This window comes from Colius striatus, chromosome 14 (assembly GCF_028858725.1).
Source record: "Colius striatus isolate bColStr4 chromosome 14, bColStr4.1.hap1, whole genome shotgun sequence".
In the NCBI taxonomy this organism is placed as follows: domain Eukaryota; kingdom Metazoa; phylum Chordata; class Aves; order Coliiformes; family Coliidae; genus Colius; species Colius striatus.
Genome location: NC_084772.1, coordinates 9,078,600 through 9,101,897, shown reverse-complemented (window position 1 = coordinate 9,101,897; position 23,298 = coordinate 9,078,600). Strand labels below are relative to the sequence as shown.

The 23,298-nt window shown below is 36.9% G+C and overlaps 1 protein-coding gene across 1 annotated transcript; it reads right to left on the bottom strand.

Annotated features, from left to right (window-relative positions):
* Positions 1-2,271: 2,271 nt before the first annotated feature.
* Positions 2,272-18,966, bottom strand: N4BP1 (NEDD4 binding protein 1). The gene is made up of 7 exons (XM_062007299.1): positions 18,559-18,966; positions 14,136-15,910; positions 8,953-9,083; positions 8,425-8,521; positions 6,751-6,858; positions 5,186-5,293; positions 2,272-3,166 (listed from the first exon to the last, which is right to left on the bottom strand). The coding sequence occupies exons 1-7, from the start codon at positions 18,793-18,795 to the stop codon at positions 2,833-2,835; spliced, it is 2,790 nt and encodes a 929-aa protein (XP_061863283.1). The 5' UTR covers positions 18,796-18,966; the 3' UTR covers positions 2,272-2,832.
* Positions 18,967-23,298: the final 4,332 nt, after the last annotated feature.

The window sequence follows — 23,298 nt, the reverse complement described above, 5'->3', positions numbered from 1 at the left end:
CATAAAAAGAGTATATTTGCTGTTGGAAAAAAAAAAAACCCCAAACCAAAAACCAAAAAACTTGCTCTGTTCTTTCTTTGAAAGAAAGCTTGGTTGCTGTGTTTCATGCAGTGCTAGTTCTGTTGTGCACTAAAAGAGGTTGTTTATGGGTTTTATGACCAATCATACTTACAGTGAGAGACTCATAGGGAACTACTAAGAACAAATGAAAACAGAACTGAGAGGCAATGACAGTTTTAAGTGCAGCTGAGTCATCACCCTGGATGTTCCTCCACCATATGGCACAGCATTACAGCAGCTCCACCCATTTCCCTCAAGGAAAATTCAGACCAAGCTGGCTATGTTTCTCACCTTCCCACTAACAGAGATACAATGTTTAAAACTCAAAGATAAAGGGACAATAGAACCTAAAGCAAAGATGATTATAAAACAAAGAACTTTTGGTGCCATTTGGTATAATTTTATATGATCTTTAGCTGTGATAGATTGCTTTTACATCCAGCAATAAACTTCTGCAACCAAAATAAATTTCTTTCTCCGATCTGTCCTTTATCTGGAAACAAGTAGTAAAATTACAAGTTTTAGATAGTTATTACTCTCAGCAAGTCATTTCCTGTCTGCAAAAGTGATCAGCTAGCACTCTGCTACACTCCTCATTAATGGCCTTCAAATTCGAAGATTAATATATAAGTGAACAGTACCTCAACATTTACTAGCACTTACTGGGGAACTAGCACAGTTCCTCAGTCCATTGATAGCTAATGAAGTTTACATACTTCACCCAGTCTTCCTACACTGGATAGTAAACAACATACTTCCAACTTTTATTTTCTTCCTTCTTTGTGAGAAACAAATGAAAACAAAACCAGATTTCAATCTTCACAGTTGGTTTCAGTTTTGAGTAGAGTAAAAGCAAAGGAGACATGTTTGTACTGCTCTTAGCTTATTTCCTTGATTCTCTTGCTTTCTACTTGCATGTAGAAACATATTCAAAACCCTTCCTCACCCTCACTTGTATTTTGAGATGCTGCAATAACTATTCCTAATACTTTACTTTTATTCTTCATGCAATCATCTTTCAGTCTGCACCTGCTAATGAAAGAGGAAGACTTCACCTTCTGTTTCTGACTTCACAATACACATGTGTAAGAGCCATGCAAGAAGACAGACTTTCACCACTCTCCTTTTTCCAGTACATTCCAGTCCTTTAGCATTTAAGCATTCCAATGCTCTTCAGTATTTAAGAGTGATTTCGGAAGCCAGGGAACTGCAGAGAAAGCTGTTATGCTTTAGGGTAAGCCTCATTATGTCAGCAGTTTAATGTAGGCTCTGTATCCCATGTTTTCTTCAAGGACTAATTTGATTTTGCTGATGTGAATTCTTAACACCAGAGCCAGGTTACAAAGAAGGTATAATGGATTTAAGTCTGTAGAGACATAGATACACAACAATCTTGTTCCTGCTCTTGAAAGTGGTCCTATAGGTCAGCTTTCACAAATTATGTTATTTTTCACCTTACTTTTAGGATTGTTCCCTGAACAGTTTTAAAGGTGTGGAAGCGATGTTAACTGCAGTGTATTAGCTCTGCACAAGATAGCATCACGTTCAGACTTAGACCAGGCAAGGCAAAGACAAATAGGTAACAGCACAGACCATTAAGGACACTAAAATTATTCTGAAAGACTACTGACTGAAAGAATTTCCAACTTAAAAAAAAAAGGTATTACAGATCTTGTAAGGCATTACAAATATCTTCTGAGCAGAGTTATGAATTTACACTTTCTAACTGAAACCTTCCCTCTCCTAACTACTCTTGTGTAATATCTCTCACCTTGGAGGAGTAGGAAAGTGTATTTTCTTCGTTTTCACTCCATGGGTCCCAAGATTTTGTCCATATATACAAAGTTTCTTACCTGCCCTTAATATCAGAAGGCTGCTGAAGATCTATGAAGTTATACATACAATATCATAGAATCATAGAATGATAGGGTTGGAAGGGACCTTTAGCTGTAACAAACAGTTACTGTTACCTCTCTTGCATGTAAACTTTTTTTGGCTAAGAAGCAGTATTTCAGAATGTCGGATGCCTTCCTGTTGATCGTTACAAACCAACAGATGCGTATCGCCACCTTGTGACGGTACTTCGACAACACTAGGCACACACACTGCTCCCACAATGCTGGCCATAGGCCCTCACAACTACAGCCTGTTTCCAAAATCCACGACAGAGGCTTAAGGAAAGCAGGTTCACATATACACTACAGAGAATCCTTCACGTCTGAAAATATTAAAAAGTTCTGGTTTATTTCTACAGAGAAATATTCCCAAATTCCTAAGTGAAAGAGTGAATAGTAGAACGCAGGTTTTCAAAGAATATCTGTACTCTAGATAAAAACAGCAACAAAATCTGATAGGTGCATGGCTGATGTTACAGTATATTATACGTGCATCTGGAAAATATACCTAAAGCTGTGAAAGTCACTTCAAGCCTCTGACACGTTTTTTCTCTTTTAAGGAAAGTTATTTTTAAAAACAAGTGCTAAGGCACTATTTAAAGTGGTGACAGTTCTTTAGAACTGAAAACTGCTTTAATAAGCAATTCAAGTGAAGTAAAAGATAGGGTTTTTTTCATAGAAAATATTACTACAAGTGTGTAGTAGCAGCAGTTTTTAATTTACCAAAAACTGGCATCTATTAGCAACATAACATACACAAAAAAGTCTTTGTTTATACAAATAAAATTAAGTTCTGAGTATTCACAAATTAACATAAAGCAATATTTTTCTTCACATTGATATTAAAAAGTTGTGACATAAAAATCCTGCATAATATTCAGTCAAGCACCATGGCAGACAGTGCATTAAGATCTCTCATGAATGGATGATCAGCTAATATTTGATCGATCTTCTGTCTCTGCTCATAATCAGGAAAAATTTTGATCAGTGCTTCTCTTAGCTGTACTGTTTCTGAGGCAGATCTCTGTGGTGGAATTGCCAGACAAGTATTGTCTATTTGCTGCATGTTTTTTTCCAGTGGAAAAAGTCCATGGACTTTGTTTTTAGGCTGTCGACTGCTGCTGGTTGGTTTGGAGACTGGCATGAACAAAGGTGTCTCAGAAGAATATTGTCCACTGCTCTGTAAAGCCTTTTCTGCTGATCGAAGAGGTCTATAAAATGAAATAAAATTTGATTAAATTGAAGTAAAAGAGATGCTAGCTGCCCCTAGAAAAGAAAATACTGTATAACTCCCACACTTCACCATTGCTCAGCTAGCTACTGATTGGAACAAAGTGGTAAGCATTCTTTCAAAGTGAAGGAAAGCAGTAGGTGTAATGGTTTTGGCGCAACTAACAACATTAGCTAACATTACCTAAGACTAGTTCCAATAAGCTGTGAGTTCTTGAGAGAACACAGCAATGGTAAAAGCTTATTTTATGGAAGTATTGTCATCTGTATTGAGTTAAATGAATAAAAAGATACATTGAACACAGCCACACTGCCTCAGAGAATGTGAAAAGACTGACAGACCAAAGGGGATTTACTCAAGACTCTGGGCTGTGCTTAGACATTTAGACCAAGGCCTTGTTTCCCTCATATGATCTCTTTAACAAGGCAATGAAGTTTTTCAGCAAATTCAGGACCCAAATATACTTCCTTAATTACTGAGATTTCATTTCAGACTTTGAAAAGTTGTTGCTCTTATCTGCTAGCACTACAAAATTTAGAGTCAAGTCTACCTCAGATACCACCAGCTAACATAAAAATGTGAACTGGAACACATTACAGTCTAGTTTCCTACCACCAAGGGAAACAGTATCAACATTACAGATCTCTCTTCTGTTTATGACACCTACCATTACTCAATATAGAAAGGCTCTATGATTGCTCAAGATGCTTCTAGTTTCTGATCTTATGCCAGGCACCATTTATGCTTACTGCATCATTTAACTCAAGTAGAAAAGTCTCAGGGAAGGAACAAAATGAACTCTTTACACTGACACATTTTCTCGGTTTTAAAACAAACACACCACCACACACCCCCCAAAAACCAAAGCTTTGTTTCAGTTCCAAGTTTACAGATAGGAAACAAAGTTCTTCCAGAGTCTTTTCAAAAGTCTCTTTGCGTTTGTATTAATTATCAGTCACCTTCCAGAGCACATTGCTTTCACATTATTTTTCTCTGACACGGGTAGCTAAAACACAACTTTCCAATGACATGTCATAAGTGTTTCATATCAGAGATTGAATACTATCTTAGAATTTCCTAGAACTATCCTTAGAATTTTCTAGAACTGCACTTGCTTTTTTTTAGGTCAATATTACATGCTTATTTTCAAATCAACCTGTGACCTACTGATATCTACATGTCTCACTTTCCTCAATTGTTCCCAATAGCTAAGATTCCTGCTTATTTTTTGTATTAATCCTTAATTGTAGCTTGCCTTTTGTACTGCTGGTTTTTCATGACCTCACTTGTTTTAAAAAACTCTCTCAATATTCCTCATTACCACCTGTAATTCCTAAGCTGGTGAAAGAAGAGCAAAGATTATCTTACTTTCTTTTGCAAAAAAACAAACCCATTCTAAAGTCTTGTCAGTTGACACAAAGCAAATTTAAAATATGCAAATATTCAAAGTATTAAAGTGCAATTATCTTAACAGGTTTATTAATATTTTTATAGTAACAGTACAGTACCATGAAGTGTGAAGTGAAATGCCTCTCCCCAGTGACAGAATAAGTGCAGAGTGGTGGGGTTTTTTTTGTAGCACCTATTATTTCACTATGAATAACTGATCAACCAAGGTGTTTTAAATAACATCACTGTAACTAACCAAATACCAGGCTACTGCGTAACCAAACCACTAGCAGCTTTCTGTGATGTTAACAGTTTGGACCACCTTTGCAAGAAAGTCACCATAATTAAATCTCAGAGGAAGTTACTGTTTTACTTATCTTAGTTCTGAGAGAGATGTTGATTAGATGCAAATGTCATCAGCAGTTTCTGAACAGACCGAGGTAACAGGAAAAACGTATTTTTGTTGAGCTGCTACTTCCTACAGTGTTTTTGCTTAATTTTACTGTACCTTTACTATACAGATCCAAAGAGCTGTTAAAGTGAACTAGGAAAACATTTTACTTCAAATGTGAAATCATAACTGTGACAAAAGTGAAAACAGTGTTCATACCTAGAACAGCCTCCATTTCGAAGGAAGTCATCTAATCTAGGTCCATTTCTTCCCAAAGGATCATCAGGAACCATAAATATGTCCCCAGCAAAAGTGTACTGGAGCAACCTGCAAGAGAGTTCTTTCAAAATTTACTAACAATGTATTACACTCTTGCTGCTCTTCACCTCTGTAGCATAGGTTAAATTGCCTTAAAGCAGAGGCTTCACATCAGGAAATCACTGAAGCTTAACTACTAACCATTTTAGATAGAACCAGTATACATTGTCAAAATAAATTAATGGGGCCTGATGTGAACTGCTCCCATTACACTGCAGAATATCAAGCTCTTTTTTTTTTGTCTTTTCTTCTTTTTTTGACACCAAGTGTTAGATGACTGCTAAAGTGGAATTTACTAGGTGATTAAAGATTTGCTGGTTGGTGAAACTCCTCTTCCTTGTAAGGATCTTTAATCACCTAGTTAAGATGTATATGTTATTAGAGCGCCACACAACTAGCAAACATAGCATTAGCTGTTAACAATTAAGACACAAAGGAGGTTTTTTTTCTGGAATCGTTTTGGGACAAGAGGAAATTAGTGTTAAAGGAAATCAGTTCAACTAAAATTTGTCCGCAAGGAGAGAATTTGATAAAATGGAAATTTCCCCAGAAGTAAAACTAGTAGTAGATGTTAACACAAGCTCTTGAAAAAACTCACATACTCTGAATGATGTGCTAAGTAATTCTGATGAAGTTCTATATAACAGATGTTGACTTGGGTAAAATTCACTCAAGAAATAGTGTAAATACCTGTACAATTAGCCAACACCTGTTCTGTGTTCTCCCAGATATATTGTAAGAATGAGGACAGTTTTAAATTCTATGATTTATTGAGATTACAATCCCTGCAGTAGATGTACTCTCAGAATATAACAGAACACTGAGGTGTTAGTAGGAAATCCTAACAACAGAATATGATACTGTAATAGTGAAATGACCCTATATTAGCTGGAACGGGGAAAAGAACTAAACCAAAACCCAATCAAATAAAACAAGAAAAGATAACCCAGTTACACAGGAGAAACTGTAATGCACAGAGAATCCACAAGCTGCAGCAAGGATATTTAATAGCTAAGTAAACTTATGTAAACCCAAGGACTTTGAACAATTTCAGGGAAATGGCTACAGTGATATATCCTGCAAATGTTCATTATTTTGTTTAGCTGTGTTCATTTGTTGTACTACATGAAGGAGAAACTTCCTTGAAGAAATGAGATGTAAATCTAGCCTGTGAGAATGGTTTGCAAGGCGTATACTCTTGCCACACCAAGCTCCTATCTGTGTGAGCAATTAACAGATGTATACTACATAATATAGTAATAATAGGGACATTAAACTATTCAATACACAATTATAAGGCCATAAATCATAGAATCCTATGAATCAAAGCAGTGAGACACACTACTGCATTGCTCTCCATCAGAATTGCATGACAAATTAAAAACTAAAAATCAACAATCCCACAGAGTGTCTATAAGTCTAAGGACAGATATCTTTTTAAGTTGTCATATAAATTGAGTAGTTACCTTTTTTGAATAATTTCTCTCCAGGCAGGTGATTCTGTCACAAATTCTCTGAAGTTATCATTAGTCACAATAACACCTCCAGTTTTATCAGCAAGGTGTAATAAAAACCTGTAAAAGTCATTTCAAAGACCATTAAGATAGTCTGCTTTGCTGAAAATTACCCAAAGACCTAGAAAAATAAACATTTTACCATCCAAGAGTAATCTATTTCCACAAGAACAAGGACTTTGATTACCAGGAGGTTACTCTGTTTTGAGCCATCATGTAACTTTAAACAACATTTTAGGTAGTCATGCATTTATTTAGTGCAGCAGTCTTCACTGGAGGCTTTTTTTCCCCCCACTAAGAAAACTTAAGCAAATCCCCCTCAGAACCCACAGGATTATTAGATTATAAATATTTTGGAGGTAAACAGTGTGCTTCACAAAAGAAGACAATAGTTATTACACATTTCAACACAGACTTACTTCCATGTACTTGCTTAGCATTAATTTCTGTGTTCTGCGAGATAATATTATGCATGTTAGCTGTTCATAGTAAAGTGTACACTTGATGAAAAGTGCAAATAGGTGGACACAACATGTATTTCCACAGTAATCTCAACTGTAAATACTGCACCTACATAGCAATCTATACCAAATGCTGGGTGTAGATAAAACGTTAGTGCGTAAACAACTCCAACTCAGCTGCCTTGTATGCTTTTTTGGCTACATTAAGAGATCAGAGTTGCTGTATTTTTACAAGACAAATAAATGAAGTGCACTCCACTGCACATATCTTTTGCATAACAAGTTTTGCAATCAGGTGCATGACTGAGCAATATAACAAAAATAGGCATGTCCATGGTGCAAACATTCAACAACCTTGTAGACAGAAAAATAAAGTATGAATGACAGTTAGTGGGGAAGAAGAAACTGAAATTCAGCAAAGCATAGCTAGCTCCAAAACAGATTTTCAAAGCTACAGGCCACTCATCCATGGAAATTGGGAAAGCTGTCATGGAAAAAACACCTAAGCAGCATCTGCTTTTAACTGTGTCTCACAACTAGGAAAATTTGGCAATAGCAATGTAAACAGTAGGACCCTTCCCCAAAAAAACCCCCTGAAGTTTACTGTTATCTTGTTCATTGGAAGATCACAACCACTTGTTAAAGTTGAACTTTGGTGCTCAAATTAACCTGGAAATTTACTAGCCTACATATTGCTGCAAATACACTACTCCAAATACATATCTGTGCCTGTATGCCACAATGGCATAAAAAATGGAACAAAACAGTATCTGATCAGTAGCTGATTTATGCTAGCTCTCCCCAAGGCAATTCAGAGACAGACTGATGATCAGGAAAGCATGAAAGCATTACTAGAAGACTAATTTATTCCTCAATGCAAGTGATGACATTTGAAATGGATTTTTTTTTTTAATTTGGTATGAAAATTTGGAAACTTCCATTATTTTCTTAGAATATGTAAAACATTGTTACAGAATTAACTACAGATATGTTTCTTAGGACAATAAAATATCCTAACAACTGTAGAATTGAGTCTTAAAGTTTGATGAATAGCTCTATGTAGGCAGGTTGAAGAACTAGCTAATACAATCAACCACAAAGAATTCAGCTTTTACAAGCACTAGTCAATGTTTAAGACGACTTTAAAACTATGTATATTCCATACCTGTCATCATGAGCAGCAATTCTTGCTCCTAAAACCATTCTTGCAGGGGTTAAAGACAATATTCCAACATCCTGGAGCTGTGTTAAGAAATCCTGCTCTGTTAAAACATGAAACAGCTGTTCTTAAAAACTACAGCCTTCTTCTATGCTATTCATAGATTTGACAATTAGATATAATTAGCAGAGAAGAAGATGAGATATTTTTGTATCTATTAATCTACAGCAATGACATACTGATAGATAAAGAACTGCTATAACAAAAACAGGGAGGAAGAGGTTGAAACTAGAAATTAAAGAGCAAACAAAACCCAAACCAAATCAAAGGCCTTTGCTTATGGTACATCAGTAAGCCTAAACAACATTTAGTGCATCTCACAGTGTGTGTGGAAACTCAATTACTCATTCTGAGCTGCCAGACTGCTCATACTTCATGTTTTATGACGTACTCATTCATTGTCCACAGAAGTACCAAAAGAAATGCTTACAACTTAGTTTCCTCATGTTTTCCTTATTAAACTATTTCCCTCACCTGTAATGGAAGGATCACGTCTTGTTCTCCACTGTGGAACAAATACAGTAATATTTCTGTGGCCACGTTTCCAAAAGTAGTCAACAGCTATTGCAATTCCTCGACAGGAGAAGAATTTCCTTAGGCCATGACTAGGGGTGAAAGAAAGAGAAGGGAGATTAAATTCACTAAAAATCTTCTACTTGGAATACAAAGAAAACAGAACAAAACCTTGCAAAGTGAAGCTGGAAGTTACACATACAGCCTCACCACAATAAAAGGTAGATAGAGGTTACAGATGAGCAATTTTATAAACAGAGAGAAGTCTTCAGCAAAAGCAGAGAACAGAAACACCACTTTGCAACTTTATAGCTCAGTCTTCTTTCAGTTGCATGGGTACAATTTGAGTAACCGGAAGTGGGCTTACCTTTAAAGAGAAGCCATAGTGATGTTTTTCAAAATCTATTGATTATAGATTAAAATGATCATAATCCAATATTACAGTAGCTCCAAATACAGTTCCATTGCAGTTCCCCTCCTCTCTCTTTCAACAATCTGAGCTACCACATCTGAACTATATTTAGAAACAGTGCCATTTAGTGGTAACATTCATGTTTGTTACCTCTTTTTGCAACTCAGTTACTTTCCAGAAAAATCAACTGCCTAGAATAAGTGGTACCAAGATTGGAATAGATAACCTTGTGAGATCTCTCCCAATATGAATGATCCTGTTTACCTTGTATACATATTTAACATATGGCAGGAAGTCGCCCTTTAGCAATTAACTGTAATTAGACTCTGGGAACTGAGCTTCAGAAGAATAATCGAAGAAGACATACAAAACATCTATTGGCATCTCAGAAAATGCTAAATCCAGTCTTTAAAAAAAATCACAATTTTTTCCCTTCGCATTTTCATAGATTAGAGGCTTCACTTAGACAAAACAAAGATAAACTTAGTTAGAAAAGACATACTGATTCAGCATTGGTGGCATGAGCAGACAAAGCATTTCTTACCAAGAAATACATATTCCAAGTTTTTTGCTAGATTTTAAGTCCGTACAAAGGGCTTCTCATATCATGGGACAAAGTGGTATTTATATTTTAAACCAGTCTCAAGTTCACATGCAACTGTGTATTAGTTTTGAATGGAATCTTATCTTTAAAGCCCTAGTTTAACCTACCAAGAAACTATCTGAACAAAGATTTCTTTAAAATATCTCCATGAAAATATTTTAGTGAAACAGCCTTTAATAGCATTCATGCATCCTTCTCCAATTTTGTAAACTCATTTGAAAACAGATGTATCTAACCAGAAGTATATTAAAGTTCTCTGAATTTGGAGAAGACTGTTTTACGTAGAAAAGAAAAAAAATTAGTAAGATACCTCAGAACTAGAAAAGGCAAAAAAGAAATCTGACTAAAGTTTCTGGAGGGAGAAAAAAAAAAGTCTTATGCCATACTTGCCCTAATAAAATTGTTGTCAAGAGCAAATAAGAAATGCAATTATCACAGAAGAGTTATCCTTTGTGAACCTTCTAGGTCAATTTTAAATGCAGTCGTCATGTCCCCCCTCAGTTAGGTGTCCTACTCATACTGGAAAACTGTTTGTGTTGAAAATTATGCCTTCTCTACTTGTCCATTCTCCAGTTTCAGAGCATTAAATTTCCTGAGTTGCACACAGTACTATTTTTGAAATGTTTTGAAGGCCAGAACAGCAGCTCCTAATTTGTTCTATATGACCACAAACATCTGCTCTGTAGCAGCTTAAAAGAAAGAGCATGAAAACAGAAGCAATATATTTACTCAACTTTATCAAATAACATGTAGAATTAAGGCAAGCTATAATGTGAACAAATATATCATTACTAAAGAGAAATATGAAATGCTTTATTTGAGCTAGGTAAACATCTGAAGGTCAGCAAACTACCACAGTAAGGTGGTCTCTTCAAAACATCTCAAAGACTGTACCCATTCCCCAACTGCCATTGCAAATATTAATTTGGCCTGCTCCAGTTCTTTAAAAAACTGTGAACTCTCTACAAAGAGATTTCTTAATGCTAGAAAGACATAATTCCATCTAATTATTATTTCATTCTGAGTTTATTTTGCATTCTAGTAAAATCTGTTTATTTGCAGTCTGCCTGTAAAGGCCTGTTTTCAGTACACACACAAAACCCCCGGAATGTGTAAAAAATACTTGCTAGCAGCTAGAGTAAACTCTGGACTTTCAGCACACTGAGGGTACAGCTAGCATTAATGTATCAATGTGCTGGTTTATACTAGGCCACACGTGTCAAGAGGAAAAATTCATCTTCCAGACTTAAGACATAAGGCAAGCCCATTCAGCCTTAGTTCAAGAATGCAGGCAATACTCCATTAATACAATGTCCCCAAAACACTGACAGTTGGGGTCAATAAAACCCAAACCAACATGAGCATGGGAAGTAGGTGTCTGTAAACTGAAAGTATTGAGAAACAAAAATGAAAATTCAAAGCAAAATTGAAAACAATTCTTCACTTTCTAAAATATAAGACAATAATGAAGCTTCCGCCAGAAGGAAGCTGCAGAAACCTATGGTAAACCCCAGGCATCCATGCATTGATTATTTAGTGGGACATTTAAATATTTTGGTGGTCCTGCTATTTTGAAGTAGTTCTATATACTTTGCTTTTTGCAAGCAGTTATCATTTGGTGGAGCAGCAGGTAGCAGATGTCGTAAAGCTATATTTAGGGACTGTAGGTCCATGTTTCCCTGCTACTATGACCTGCTCTCATATGGGTTGTGTACAAACTGGTGGGCAAGAGAATACATTGGGGCAGGAAATATGAGAGCTCCAGTAATCCACATATATAGTTAACAACCACACAGATATTGGGGGCACATGCTCAAAGTGGATTTTTGACTGATAGGAGTGCTCAATCAAAAAAATTACGGAGGCCACTGCCTACAGCAGTCTCCTAAGCAGATGTTTATTCACCATCTTTTAATTCATTGGTTTCAGATGAATTTAGTTGCTCTTAAAAAAACAAACCAAAGACACAAAACCCCACAGCTATAGAAACTTTCTGAACTAACTGCCAACATTTCTATACTACTAGGTCCTTGGTTTTCAAACTGTATTTGGAACTAGTCTTCTTTAATAATGTATATTTCATTCCAAATGGGGCAAAAGAGTGATCTAGCAGAAACACATATAAATACATAAGAAGTCTATAAAAAACCAGGCAAAATTACATATATTTTTATATTATTTATGTTTAAAACACCAGCAGAAATATTTCTGAATCAAGTGTATGTCTAGGAACTTCAAGGTATTATCTGTTAGATTATGTAACTTATCAGTAAATGCCAAGGTATCAGAATAAAAATCACCAAGCGAGGACTGTACATAATATTAACAGTTCTACTAGCACATCACAAAGATAACACCACAATTCGTTATTTCTCAAGCAAAATTTATATGTATTACAGAGAAAAGGGACTTAAAAGTATAATCTCTAACAATTTAGAAAGTTTTGCTATTTCGTGAATTTTAGTCAAATGTTTAAAAGCTTAAGTAGATCTTTTAGATTTTTTCTTTTATGGTTATAAGGGCATCTTTAACTAACTGTGAAACTAGCAGCATATATCCATTTTTTTCCCCATTAACACAACTGTGTGTACACGCACACACAGATCTGTGTTTACATAGTCACTTCTGGGAAACTGTACCAGCTGTCAAACAACTGAAACATTAAATTCATTTTAGAATAGACCTCAACACAGTACACATACAGTACATAACATACTTTTTTTTTCCTGGAAAATTTTCTTTTCTTCCCCTAAATAGCATTTAAGCCCATTCTTTTGGGAAGCCTCTTTCATCTAACAGCTGGAAGTAGATGATATAAGACACAAGTATTTTAACCTGTTAGATGTGTGTTTCTCAGCCCAAGAGCATGCTATAGAACTAATGGGATCACTGGCAGTACACTAGCCTATTCTTAGAAAATATTCTATTCAAGAATTAGTTACAATTAAATGCAAGATACCATAGTTGTTATCAGGATTTCCAATATCTAAGATTAAAATTCCTATTGTTAAAACACCAAAACTGTTTTAAAAACACTTCTACAGCCTGACCTTTACCAGTTCAGAGATACAGATAATATTTCTCAGAATTTTTATTATTTTGCTTCAAGTAGTCCATTTTGGTACTGGTAGCATAGTTTCAGAATAGAAGGGTTTATGCACGTTCAGCAGAGGAACTCTGCACTAAAGAAAACTTTAATAGAAAGTTCTCAGAGTAAGTTTATTCTTATACTGATGAGTGAAGAACAGTTAGTTTGTTCTTAGATCTACCATTTCCTCATTAAGAAATACTGCATTTGTCATTCCTCACTTTCATATTTCAGAACTATAAAAAAAGCTTCACAGCAAACACTGATAAAACACCCTGTTATCAAAAAGGATCTCATCTACTTTTAACATGTCTAGTTTGAGTTTTCATTGACTATTCTATTCAACTCTTTAGGTGATTATTTTAGTATTTGTGCTTTGTAAATCTGAGCCACTGATTGTTCCAAATTTGCAAATTTCTAGCACAGAAGAAAAGTTAAGTCCTAAGAGGCTTTACAGAATGTATTTTTTCTGAGTATTGCATTTACTAACCAACTTTTAAGTAAAAATCAAGGATTTTCCTTATTCTATCTTAACCAGTTATTGCATTTTTTTCAACGTCAGACTATGTAATCCTTTAAACTAAAAGTAAACTCTACAAGAATTGTTTCAGGGTAAAATTTCCCACAACCACACTGTCCCAGCTGGATTTCTGTACTGCAGCAAGTGTCATAGTAGACCTGCTAAAACCTTTTCAATCTCCTTCTTTGCACAGTACCTCAAAAATAATAACTCTGAATAAGTCAGTCATAATAATGAGTGCTGTCACTAACTGAAGAATAAGAACTACCAAAATTGCTATATGCTGGAAATTAAAATGTCTACTGTCAATCTCACGTAATTGTTCATTATTAAGCCTTACCACTGCAGCCATTATCAGTAGCTGAAAAACCTCGATATGTACATGGACTTGGTCACCAAAAAGCTAGCTAGCAAAAACTTTACATGTGTTACAGCAACCTCTTAGCTTCATTTCATTTGAAAATTCACCAAACTTTTAATAAAGAGATAGCTGTACGAGTTTTATAAGAACAATACTCACGAAATCGCAACATTGCTTCCATCAATAATGATGTGTTTTAAATATGGTTTCCCAGGTTCATTTTTCAACTCCAACCTGTATGGCTTTTTCAGAGATTCCAAAAATCTTTGAACTCCAGTAACTGAAGGATCATGATGACGTCTGTGTGGTCCCACTGTCTCTCTATCAGAATTTGAAGGATATACTTGCGAAGACAATACTTGGTCTGTGACTGGATTTTCAGAATTTGAGGTTTGAGAAAGACGTTTGTTGAGAGATTTCACTTGAGAAGAAGAGCTGCAGTGTCCTAATTGGTCTTCACTTACAGAATGTCTATTCTGTACGGCTGAGGGCCCTCCAGATTTTTGCTGAGCTGCACTTTTAGTCTTAGTTGAGATATGCTGCACATCTGAGCTCCCTCTGGCTACAAAATCAACATCTTTTAGAGCTCTGGCTTGTACATTACTGAAAGTTACAGCACCATCAGTTTCTATACCACTTGACTTTGAACTGTGACTCTCACCCAGGCAAAAAACGTCTCTTTGTTTACAGCATACAGCTGAATTTTTTCTCGAAGGAGAAGCAGGCTTGCATACCAACATATGCATTTTATCTTCTCCATCAACTTGCTTGCTTGGTGAATCTCTTCTAGTGTGATACTCATTTTTTGTCTCTTTTGAAGTATGACAGGATTTAAGTGGACTTTTACTGCTAAAAATGCCTTTGTCTTCCACCTTTTGTGAATTACTTGCATTACTTCCCAAAGGAGGATTGACAGTTCTAGACTTTTGAGATGATTGTTCACGTTCTTCTTGAAATCTTAAATTCTCCTTTTCAATTTCTTCTAGCAATGTTAATGGTTCCACAGATTGCCCTAGAATACCAATAACCTTTTCTACAATATTTTGTGAATACCCCATTGTTCGGAAAAAGTTCACGAGAATTTTATACTCCATTTCCTCACTGATATCATCACCTTCTTTAAGGCAGTAACTGGAGTCACGGGAGTCACTGCAGCCATCCGAAATCAGATCAATAACTGCATCACTGTCTGAAGGATGACTGTGTGAAGCAGACTTCGCTTTCTGATCATTTTCCAAAGAGAATTGCTTTTTCGGGAGTCTTTCCTCATCATCAGAAGATCTTCTTTTACATGACTGCCTTTCTTTAGGCACCACTCCCTCTAACGGAGGCATAACATTTATGGGAACAAAACCTGTTTCAGGAGCATCAGAAAGCACAGTGTCCATTTGCTTTGTAAGCTCAGTTACAGGCGTCCCAGCATTGTTTCTTGCTTCCTCATCACCTGCTCTTCCATCTCTGCTTGTACAGATTACTTTGGAGGCTTTGTCCTGTAAACGCTCTGTTGGGATTTCAGGACCTGTAAGATCTATGATACTGCACTCCACTTCACAACATTCAGTTTGTGTGAGAGCCAGGAGTTCCCTTTTTAGGGAGCTAGGCAAAATCAGTAAATCCATTGTATATTTATCTGCATGTGCTTCCACAAATTGTCTGAATTGCTTTTTAATCTCTGACTCATTGTCACTTAATAGGCTTTCATTATTCTCAAAAAGCTTCACAAACTGCTGAACATGACTTTGAGCCATGACAACAGCCTCTGCACCACCCTTAATACTAAGCAATCCTATTTCCAGCACTGTTATATCAGCACAGGTATCCTGAATAAGACTCTTGAGAAACAAGCTTTGTGCACCAACAAAGATGCAGTGCATGTCCTTTGGGTAGTACTCCTTTTCTTCTAGTTCAGGTTCACAGAGTCCCTTAATATACTCCTAGAAAGAGGAAAAAAAGAGTGAATACATGTGAAAAGCTAATATATTAAGTTAGTTTTGGTTAGTCAAGTAATGGACATTAGAAAAAGTCAGTTTCATGTAAGAAGCATAAGAAACTAAATACTGACAGAAAACTTGAAAATAGATACAAAATACAGATATCTGAAATGATTTTAAAATAGTTGTAGCATAAAGAATTTAAAATACAAGTCAAAAGATATTTATTTTCCTATATCCATTCATTGGTCAGAGAGAACATAGACTTCTTTACTAAATGTCTTGCACTTGAGGATTCTACATAAAACAATACTTCTAAAAACAGTTTCTAAAGAAAATTCTCAAAGGCTCATCACAGCAGTAACTCTCCTATATTTTTAAGTTGTTATTATGTGTTACTTATTCCATACTTAAGACTCAATCAATCAAGATCACTAGTCCTGTGGTCTTGATGGCACACTAGAACCAATAGCCATAGTAGTACCCATTAAAAGATACTCTATAGAAAATAAAGAGATACCAAAACCAGTCAAATGACAAAGTCACTGTTTAAGACTAACTGCCAGAGCATCTACTAGCAAAGAGTATGTAACACCAAAAAAGAACCTGAAAAATCAAGTAAAAACAGATCCAAAATGCTCAACAGCAAGCCAGCTTTCCACTTCAGACTTTAAAACTCAGTGTTTTGAAAAAGCAGATGATCCTGACAACATTCGAAACCTCCAGAATTCAAAAAGTTCAGTGTTTTAGAAGTTACATTAAAAAAACCTCTATTGTTGTGTCACCTAGAAATTCACTGACAGTAAACCCACTATACTACATAATTTTAAATATGTCACAGTTCATAACTCTATCAATAGAGCATAGTATTTATTTTTTCCAGGATTATTTTTCACCAATCTTTCTGCATTTACAATTCTGTAGTGTGGTGAAACCAGTTTCTAAGCTGCAGTCATTGTATTTGCAGACTCCCAAGTGTACTAAATTATGTTATCTATCTTTACTCTCTGAAATTACATTTATTTTTGAAGTGGAACTGAAAACTAACACAAGGTAGTGAGTTATATCACCACAGGTATCAAGGCAGGCTGCTTCAAGACCATATTAGCACAAACTGCTTCTGCAACGCAATCCACAAGATTACTTTTCATGCCTTAGTCATCTTATGACTGCTTTTGCAGAGCAACAGGACAATAGAATAGGACAGGATATTCAAAATATGTCAGGTGTTCTTGGTATTTTTTTTTTACGTTTACTCAGCAGTATTGATGAATACAATGAATGTGACTGATTAATTAAAACACAAATTTTTACCATCAAACCTTTTAAATGGAAACAAGGATATGCAATTGCTCATAGTCTCTAAACAATAATCTCTGTAAACTGCTCTACATGCAGGGGAAGTCAAGTACTAAAGTATTTGGAGTAGGAAACTATGTTCTTAGGAAAAGGAGCAATTAGAACTCATAAATATTGTGCTGTTTGTTTTGGGCTTTAATTTTCCTAAAAAAAATAAGAAAGTTGTATTACAGCTGCCTGGAGAAGAATAGCTGTTTATTCTACGCATAACAGTTTCTGGAGTCTCTGAGTCCAAATATACAAGCAAACTAGGTGAAATTAATTTCAGACAAGTATTAAAAAAAATAAAAATCAAAGTTCATAGCATTTTCCTTTTAAGCGTTACACATTACGCAGTTAAAAGGAATAAAGTTTTTTTAAAGTGGACTGCCAAGTCTGTGAATAAAGTCACAAAATACCTGTGAAGGATGCTCATTAATAAACCTGTGTATTTAAACATACAAATAAACATATGTAAACACTCAATACCAAGATTTTGTTTTTCAAAGCTACCTGCAGCCTATATAGTGCTCACACTACCGTTCTCATCACATGATTCAAACAGCTATAGCTGCCAGGTCCATTATGAGTAATACCATCATTACTGCCCAGCTCCCCCAAAGGTCACCTGTATGAGAGATTCAGCAAAATAATTGTGCGAAGATACTTCACAGAACTTGCGTCACAGTCCTAAACTGCCTAGCTGGATCTCTTTTGTAACGTGTTTAGTTAAAAAAGAAAGCCATCTACTTCAACGAACTGTTAAGCTACTAGAGAGAACTTTGCTAATAGCTGCTAAGTGCCACAGAAAAAGTGAAGTCTGTAAAGCAAGCGTGAAACACGGCAACACTCGAACAACTCCGAGGAATTTCTTGACTTTGGGAAGAAAAAGGGGAGCGATACGTTCCAATCGCTTTGTGAAACCAAACTTGGCCCTCTCCCACAGGCGTTAAAAACCTCCATGCAGCCAGAGGCCAACAGCAGGAACATTTCACAACGCAATACCGAAGAACTTTGCACTTCTCAGCTGAATTGTTTTTCTCTATCCTTCACTCCTTTGTCAACACCACCGGAGACACCCTGGCACCTGGCACACACCTATTTGCCAAGGCAGGATCGTTTCTGTTTCCTCAAGCAGTGGCTTTTCCCCTCTCTCCTTCTTCCTCCTCCCCGCACGTGGTGGCCCCGAGCCGTGACCCCAGCGAGAGGGTCCTTCTCCGTACGTAAACACGGCCCCGGGCTCCGCTCGGGCTACCGAGGCCCCAAGGACAAGGCCGGGCGCCGCTCCCCACCCTGCCCCTGGCCCCCCGTACCTTGGCGCTGTGCACGGCCTTCCCGCCGCCCGCCAGCTGCACCCAGATCCTGGCGAGGGCGGGCGGCGGCGGGATTTCGGGCCGCCAGTCCCCCTGCGACCCCAGCACGGCCAGCTGCACTTCGAACAAGCCCTCGATGCGGCCCCGGCTCCCCTCCAGAAGACGGCTCTTCTCCGCAGGTACGGTGAATTCATCCACCGCCGGCCCGGAGCCGCGGGCTGCCCAGCGAGCCGCCATCAGCGCCGGCCGCGCCGCCCCGCGATCCGGCCGCCCATCCCACCGGGCCACAGGACAACACCGCGGGGAATCCCCGGGCACCCTCCACACGGCCCGCAGACGTCATCGGCCCGCGACAGCGTCACCGCCTGGCGCGAGGAGGCGGGCGGTGCCCCTCCGCAGCCGCGGCGCCATCTTTAGCAAGGGCAGCAGCGCTCCTCCCCCGCTTCGTCCCGCCTTTCCCGGGACTGTGCGCCCTGGGGCGGAGCTTGTGGCGGAGACCGCAGGCTCCCATGGCTGATCCGACCCGCGACTGCGGGTGTAGGTTGTTGGGATGCCTGCGGTTGCTCCCAGGGTGTCCTGAGGGGCGGCGGGGGCTCGTGCAGAGCCTCGGCGCTCGCCAGGCATAGTCGCCACACAGCGGGCGAGGGAGAAGCTCCTGCCTGCGGGGGTAGGAAACGAACCTTTTTCAACGTTTCACAGCACAGAAGTTTGGTTTTAAGATGTTGCTGGCACACCCATGTTCTGGTGGTGTCGCCTAGAATTTCATTTAAAAAGAAACGTAAGTTTTATCCCTCACTGTGTGGCCACCATCCCCAGATCCTTAGTTCTGACAGCTTGGAAAGCAAAGAGGACACACACACGCCCCTTAAAAAAGTAAAAGGTGTTAAAATGAGATATGACAGGTAAGATTAGTTCTTAAAAAGTAGCTCTGGGACTTCACTAGATTCTTGAATTCCTGCGGCTGACAATATTGCAGGTATGCTGAGGAAGAAAACTTACCTAGACGAGGTTAGGTAAGCAGAGATGTCCTTTAACGATGCACACTGGGCACACAGGATCATTCCCAAAGAATATCTTGATGAAGCACCAAAAACAACAGATATTTACACCAAACACTTTTGTGTTGTCTATTATGCATATAAAGCCCGCTTATAATTGTTAATTAAATTTACCCTTTATCTCGATTAGTTACCGTTAATTTTACACATTACATCACTCATCCATTGATCACTTATTTACACAAGCTATATGTATTCATATATATTTCGAAAGGAGTTGGCTAACTAACTCCTCTAAGCTACTGATGTTCTAGACCTGAATGGTATGGGAGTTTCTGGACAGTGAGCACTTTAATAGTCGAGATAACAAATCCTTTCTTCTTCCTTCAAAGCAGTTACTCCCAACATTGTTCTTGCATGCTTTATGACTTGCAGCTGCTTAAGTCTGAATAGTCTACCTTGTTACCACACCCCCATGGTGCCTGACTTCTGATGCATGTTCTTTCCTTTGGGAGTGGCTTCACAAAGGAGGCCTAGTTTTGCTTAGTTATTCTTACTTATACATTTCTTTAAAGCTAATTATTCAATAAAATCACTTTTTCAATTATTCAATAAAATTTTCATGCTTTTACAATAATGCTAGCCAATTGTTGCACAAAGGAGTTAATACATTGGTTTCTTTCTTCTCATCCTAGACTTCCCCTAAGGCTATTTTACTCTAACTTATTTTGTGCATATTTTTATCATCACTATGAAGTTACTTTTTAGTAGCTGTTCATTAAATGCAGCTTGCTGAAGGAGGATGGATATTTTGTGCTCGTATATCTAAATGTACACATATTTTTAAAATCTACTAATGTGTTACACCAGGAAAGGATGAATATAAAATAAAATTTTTGTAAGACACTTGTATTCCACTTTAGAAACTTTTTAACCAAAGGAGAGATTGTAGTTCTTAGTAAATTGGAAAATCAGAGTAAATGCTTATTTCCAGGTATAGCTATGCACATTCTTCTATCAGAATTTGAAGTGCTATATCTTTGAGTCCAATATCATTTCTATGGTGCAGTAAAATGGAAAAAAATACATCTGTGTACACAGATTGCATTTGCACACATACATGCATTCTAAACAGGACAGGATTTTGATGAGTATCATGTGCAAGGAAGTTACTGTACTTTTCTGAAGGTTTTTTTTCCCCGTTTTTTACTGTTTAGACATTTGCATTTTGCTTTTCCATCAAATGATTCCGCAACTTTCACAAGAATGTAATCTAATATTTAGCTAGACATTTTCTTGAGGTGATTAGTGCCATCAACTGTTAATATGTAGTCACTGCAGCCATTGTTGCATTGTGATTATTGATTCCAAATGAAATCGTAAGCAAGGAACTTTATAATACAAAGGAAGTTACAAGCATTTTGTGGTACAAAGTATCAATAAAAAAGCTGAAAGAAAATTTCTTTCTACTATGTCAACACAGTGTTTTGGAATATCTGAGGATAACTCAAAATTTACTGATTTCTCAACAAAGTGGATAATGTTTGGTGCTGTGTGTATTTTATTGTGATCTGTTTTGCCATACTGTGTGTTATAAAACTTGGTGTCAGTGCTGTATTTACAGTAATTCTATAATTCTATATATCTTATGTATAAATATGTTTTCAAAAGTAATTTACAGCAGTCTGAAACTGCTCTTGAGGTCGTTGTGACCGTGAATGGTTCTGCAAGACTGACCTAGTCTGCTAAGGACAGGTGGTACATGACATGAAAACATTCAAGACAAAATAAGATGCTTTTGAAGTGGAGAAAACCAATGCTGTTGAAAATGTTTCTTATTTTTACACATGCAGATAAATTATTAAAACAAGTTGCAATTTTCTCCCTGCATTGTTGTGACTCAGACTAGGATAAAATGCAAATTGCAGTAACTTTGCCTTTTTATTTTTCTGTTTAGTGACCATTTGAAACCGTAGCCTAAATTTAATCCATGCTTGGGAGGAATTTTGAGACTCTTATCAGAAGCGCATAGTCAAGTGTACAAAAAACCAAATGTGAGCTAGGTTGTGAACACTAGAAGTTCTCTTATATTTATAATAGGCTGCTTACATAGAGGAGTCATCAAGGAAGAAAGACTTTTTCAGACTATTTTCACAGTAAAACATCCAAAGTGATAGTCTCTGTTTAATTGGAGGGTAAATTTAACTTTCCCGAATCTTTGGTTGTACCTTGTAAGCTTATTTTAGGGAAGGGAAAGCACAGCATTTAGCTGGTAACAGTGAGAAGTATTGGTTACACCCAATGCCCGGTCTTGCATTTCTATTTGGAACACAAGTGGGATATTTTACAGATTGTCCTGAATATGAGTTATTGTAAAGTTCATTATTTGTATTACTGTTGGAGATAAACTGTAATGTGTAAATAGTTGTGGGGTTTTTTTCTCTTATGTTTTAAAATAGCTTGCATCAGCTGTCTTGTGCAACTTCTTGTTCTTTATTAAAATTTCTGCAATTGAAAATTGATTGCGTAAAAGATTTTGAAACTGGTCCTTCCCAAAACAAGCCCTCAACTGGGTTTGAGTTGCATACTTGAAACAGGAGCTGTGCTAGTTGAAACAACATGAAAACTGAATCTTAATTCTCTTTCAGATTTGTTTTGGTTAAATGTGCTATTCAATCTCTGATGATTCACTTTGGAGATGGTGCTCTGATCCTCAATATTAGTACTATGGTCTTCAGTGGGGTTATTTGCACACATAAATGTAAATATATGTTTGATGGTTTGCAGGATAGAGACCTAAATACTAGGGTATAGAATGTAGCCTGCATGAATTTGAATAGCAGAAACTTTAATTTGTAATCATGTATGCAAATGTCAGCCTATTTTTTCTAAAATGATACCTCAAATTCTATGTATTTCAGAAAGGAAAATGAGCCTTGGCTGTATCTCTCAAACCCTTGTGTAGAACATAGTCCTAAACCATCAGACTGCCTCTGGTTGTATCAAGATCTCATTAGGAGATTTCATTATAAGCTTTAATTAAAGTTTTCTCACTTGCAGAACTAAAAACAAAAAGCCAAAATGGTTTGAAATAAAATTACTTCACAGTGATTTATACAGACAAAGTTATAGATCTTACTCAAGACTTCAGTTACCCAGTGTCAGACATTTGTATTTGCTTGAAGCTCTGGTGACACTTGTGATTAAGGTTTTCCTTTTGGAAACCTTATTACAGTGCTGTTGTCTTAATGAACTTACAGATCAAAACTTTGGTCTTATTTCTTTAGTACCAAGAGGCAAACTTTTGAAAACAATCCAAAGAATAGACTCTGCAATTAGTAGTTTCTATTAATGAAAATTATTCAGGGCCTTAGTTTTTCAATTAAGTACTTTATTCCAAATTATTTTCAAAGGACTCTGTTGTAAATAATCAAATTGTTATAAAAGGAAAAAAAGAGAAAATAATTGCAATTATCCATGCATCAATTGTTGAGAGTGGGTAATATTTTTCTTTTTATGTAATGGAGGCTGCATGTGGGTTCTGAGGCTTTTAGAGTGTGTTTGCTCAAGTTTCTTAATTAGTTACAAAAAGCTGCAGGTGTATTGGCAAAGACTGTTATTTAGCCTGGGAAATGTTCCAGGAGATGTTTTTTTCTAAATGTAAATATTTTGTTGTATTATCACCAGTCAATGTAAAGGCTCCACACTGTGCATGCTGTGTATTTAAACATTGTAGCTTCGC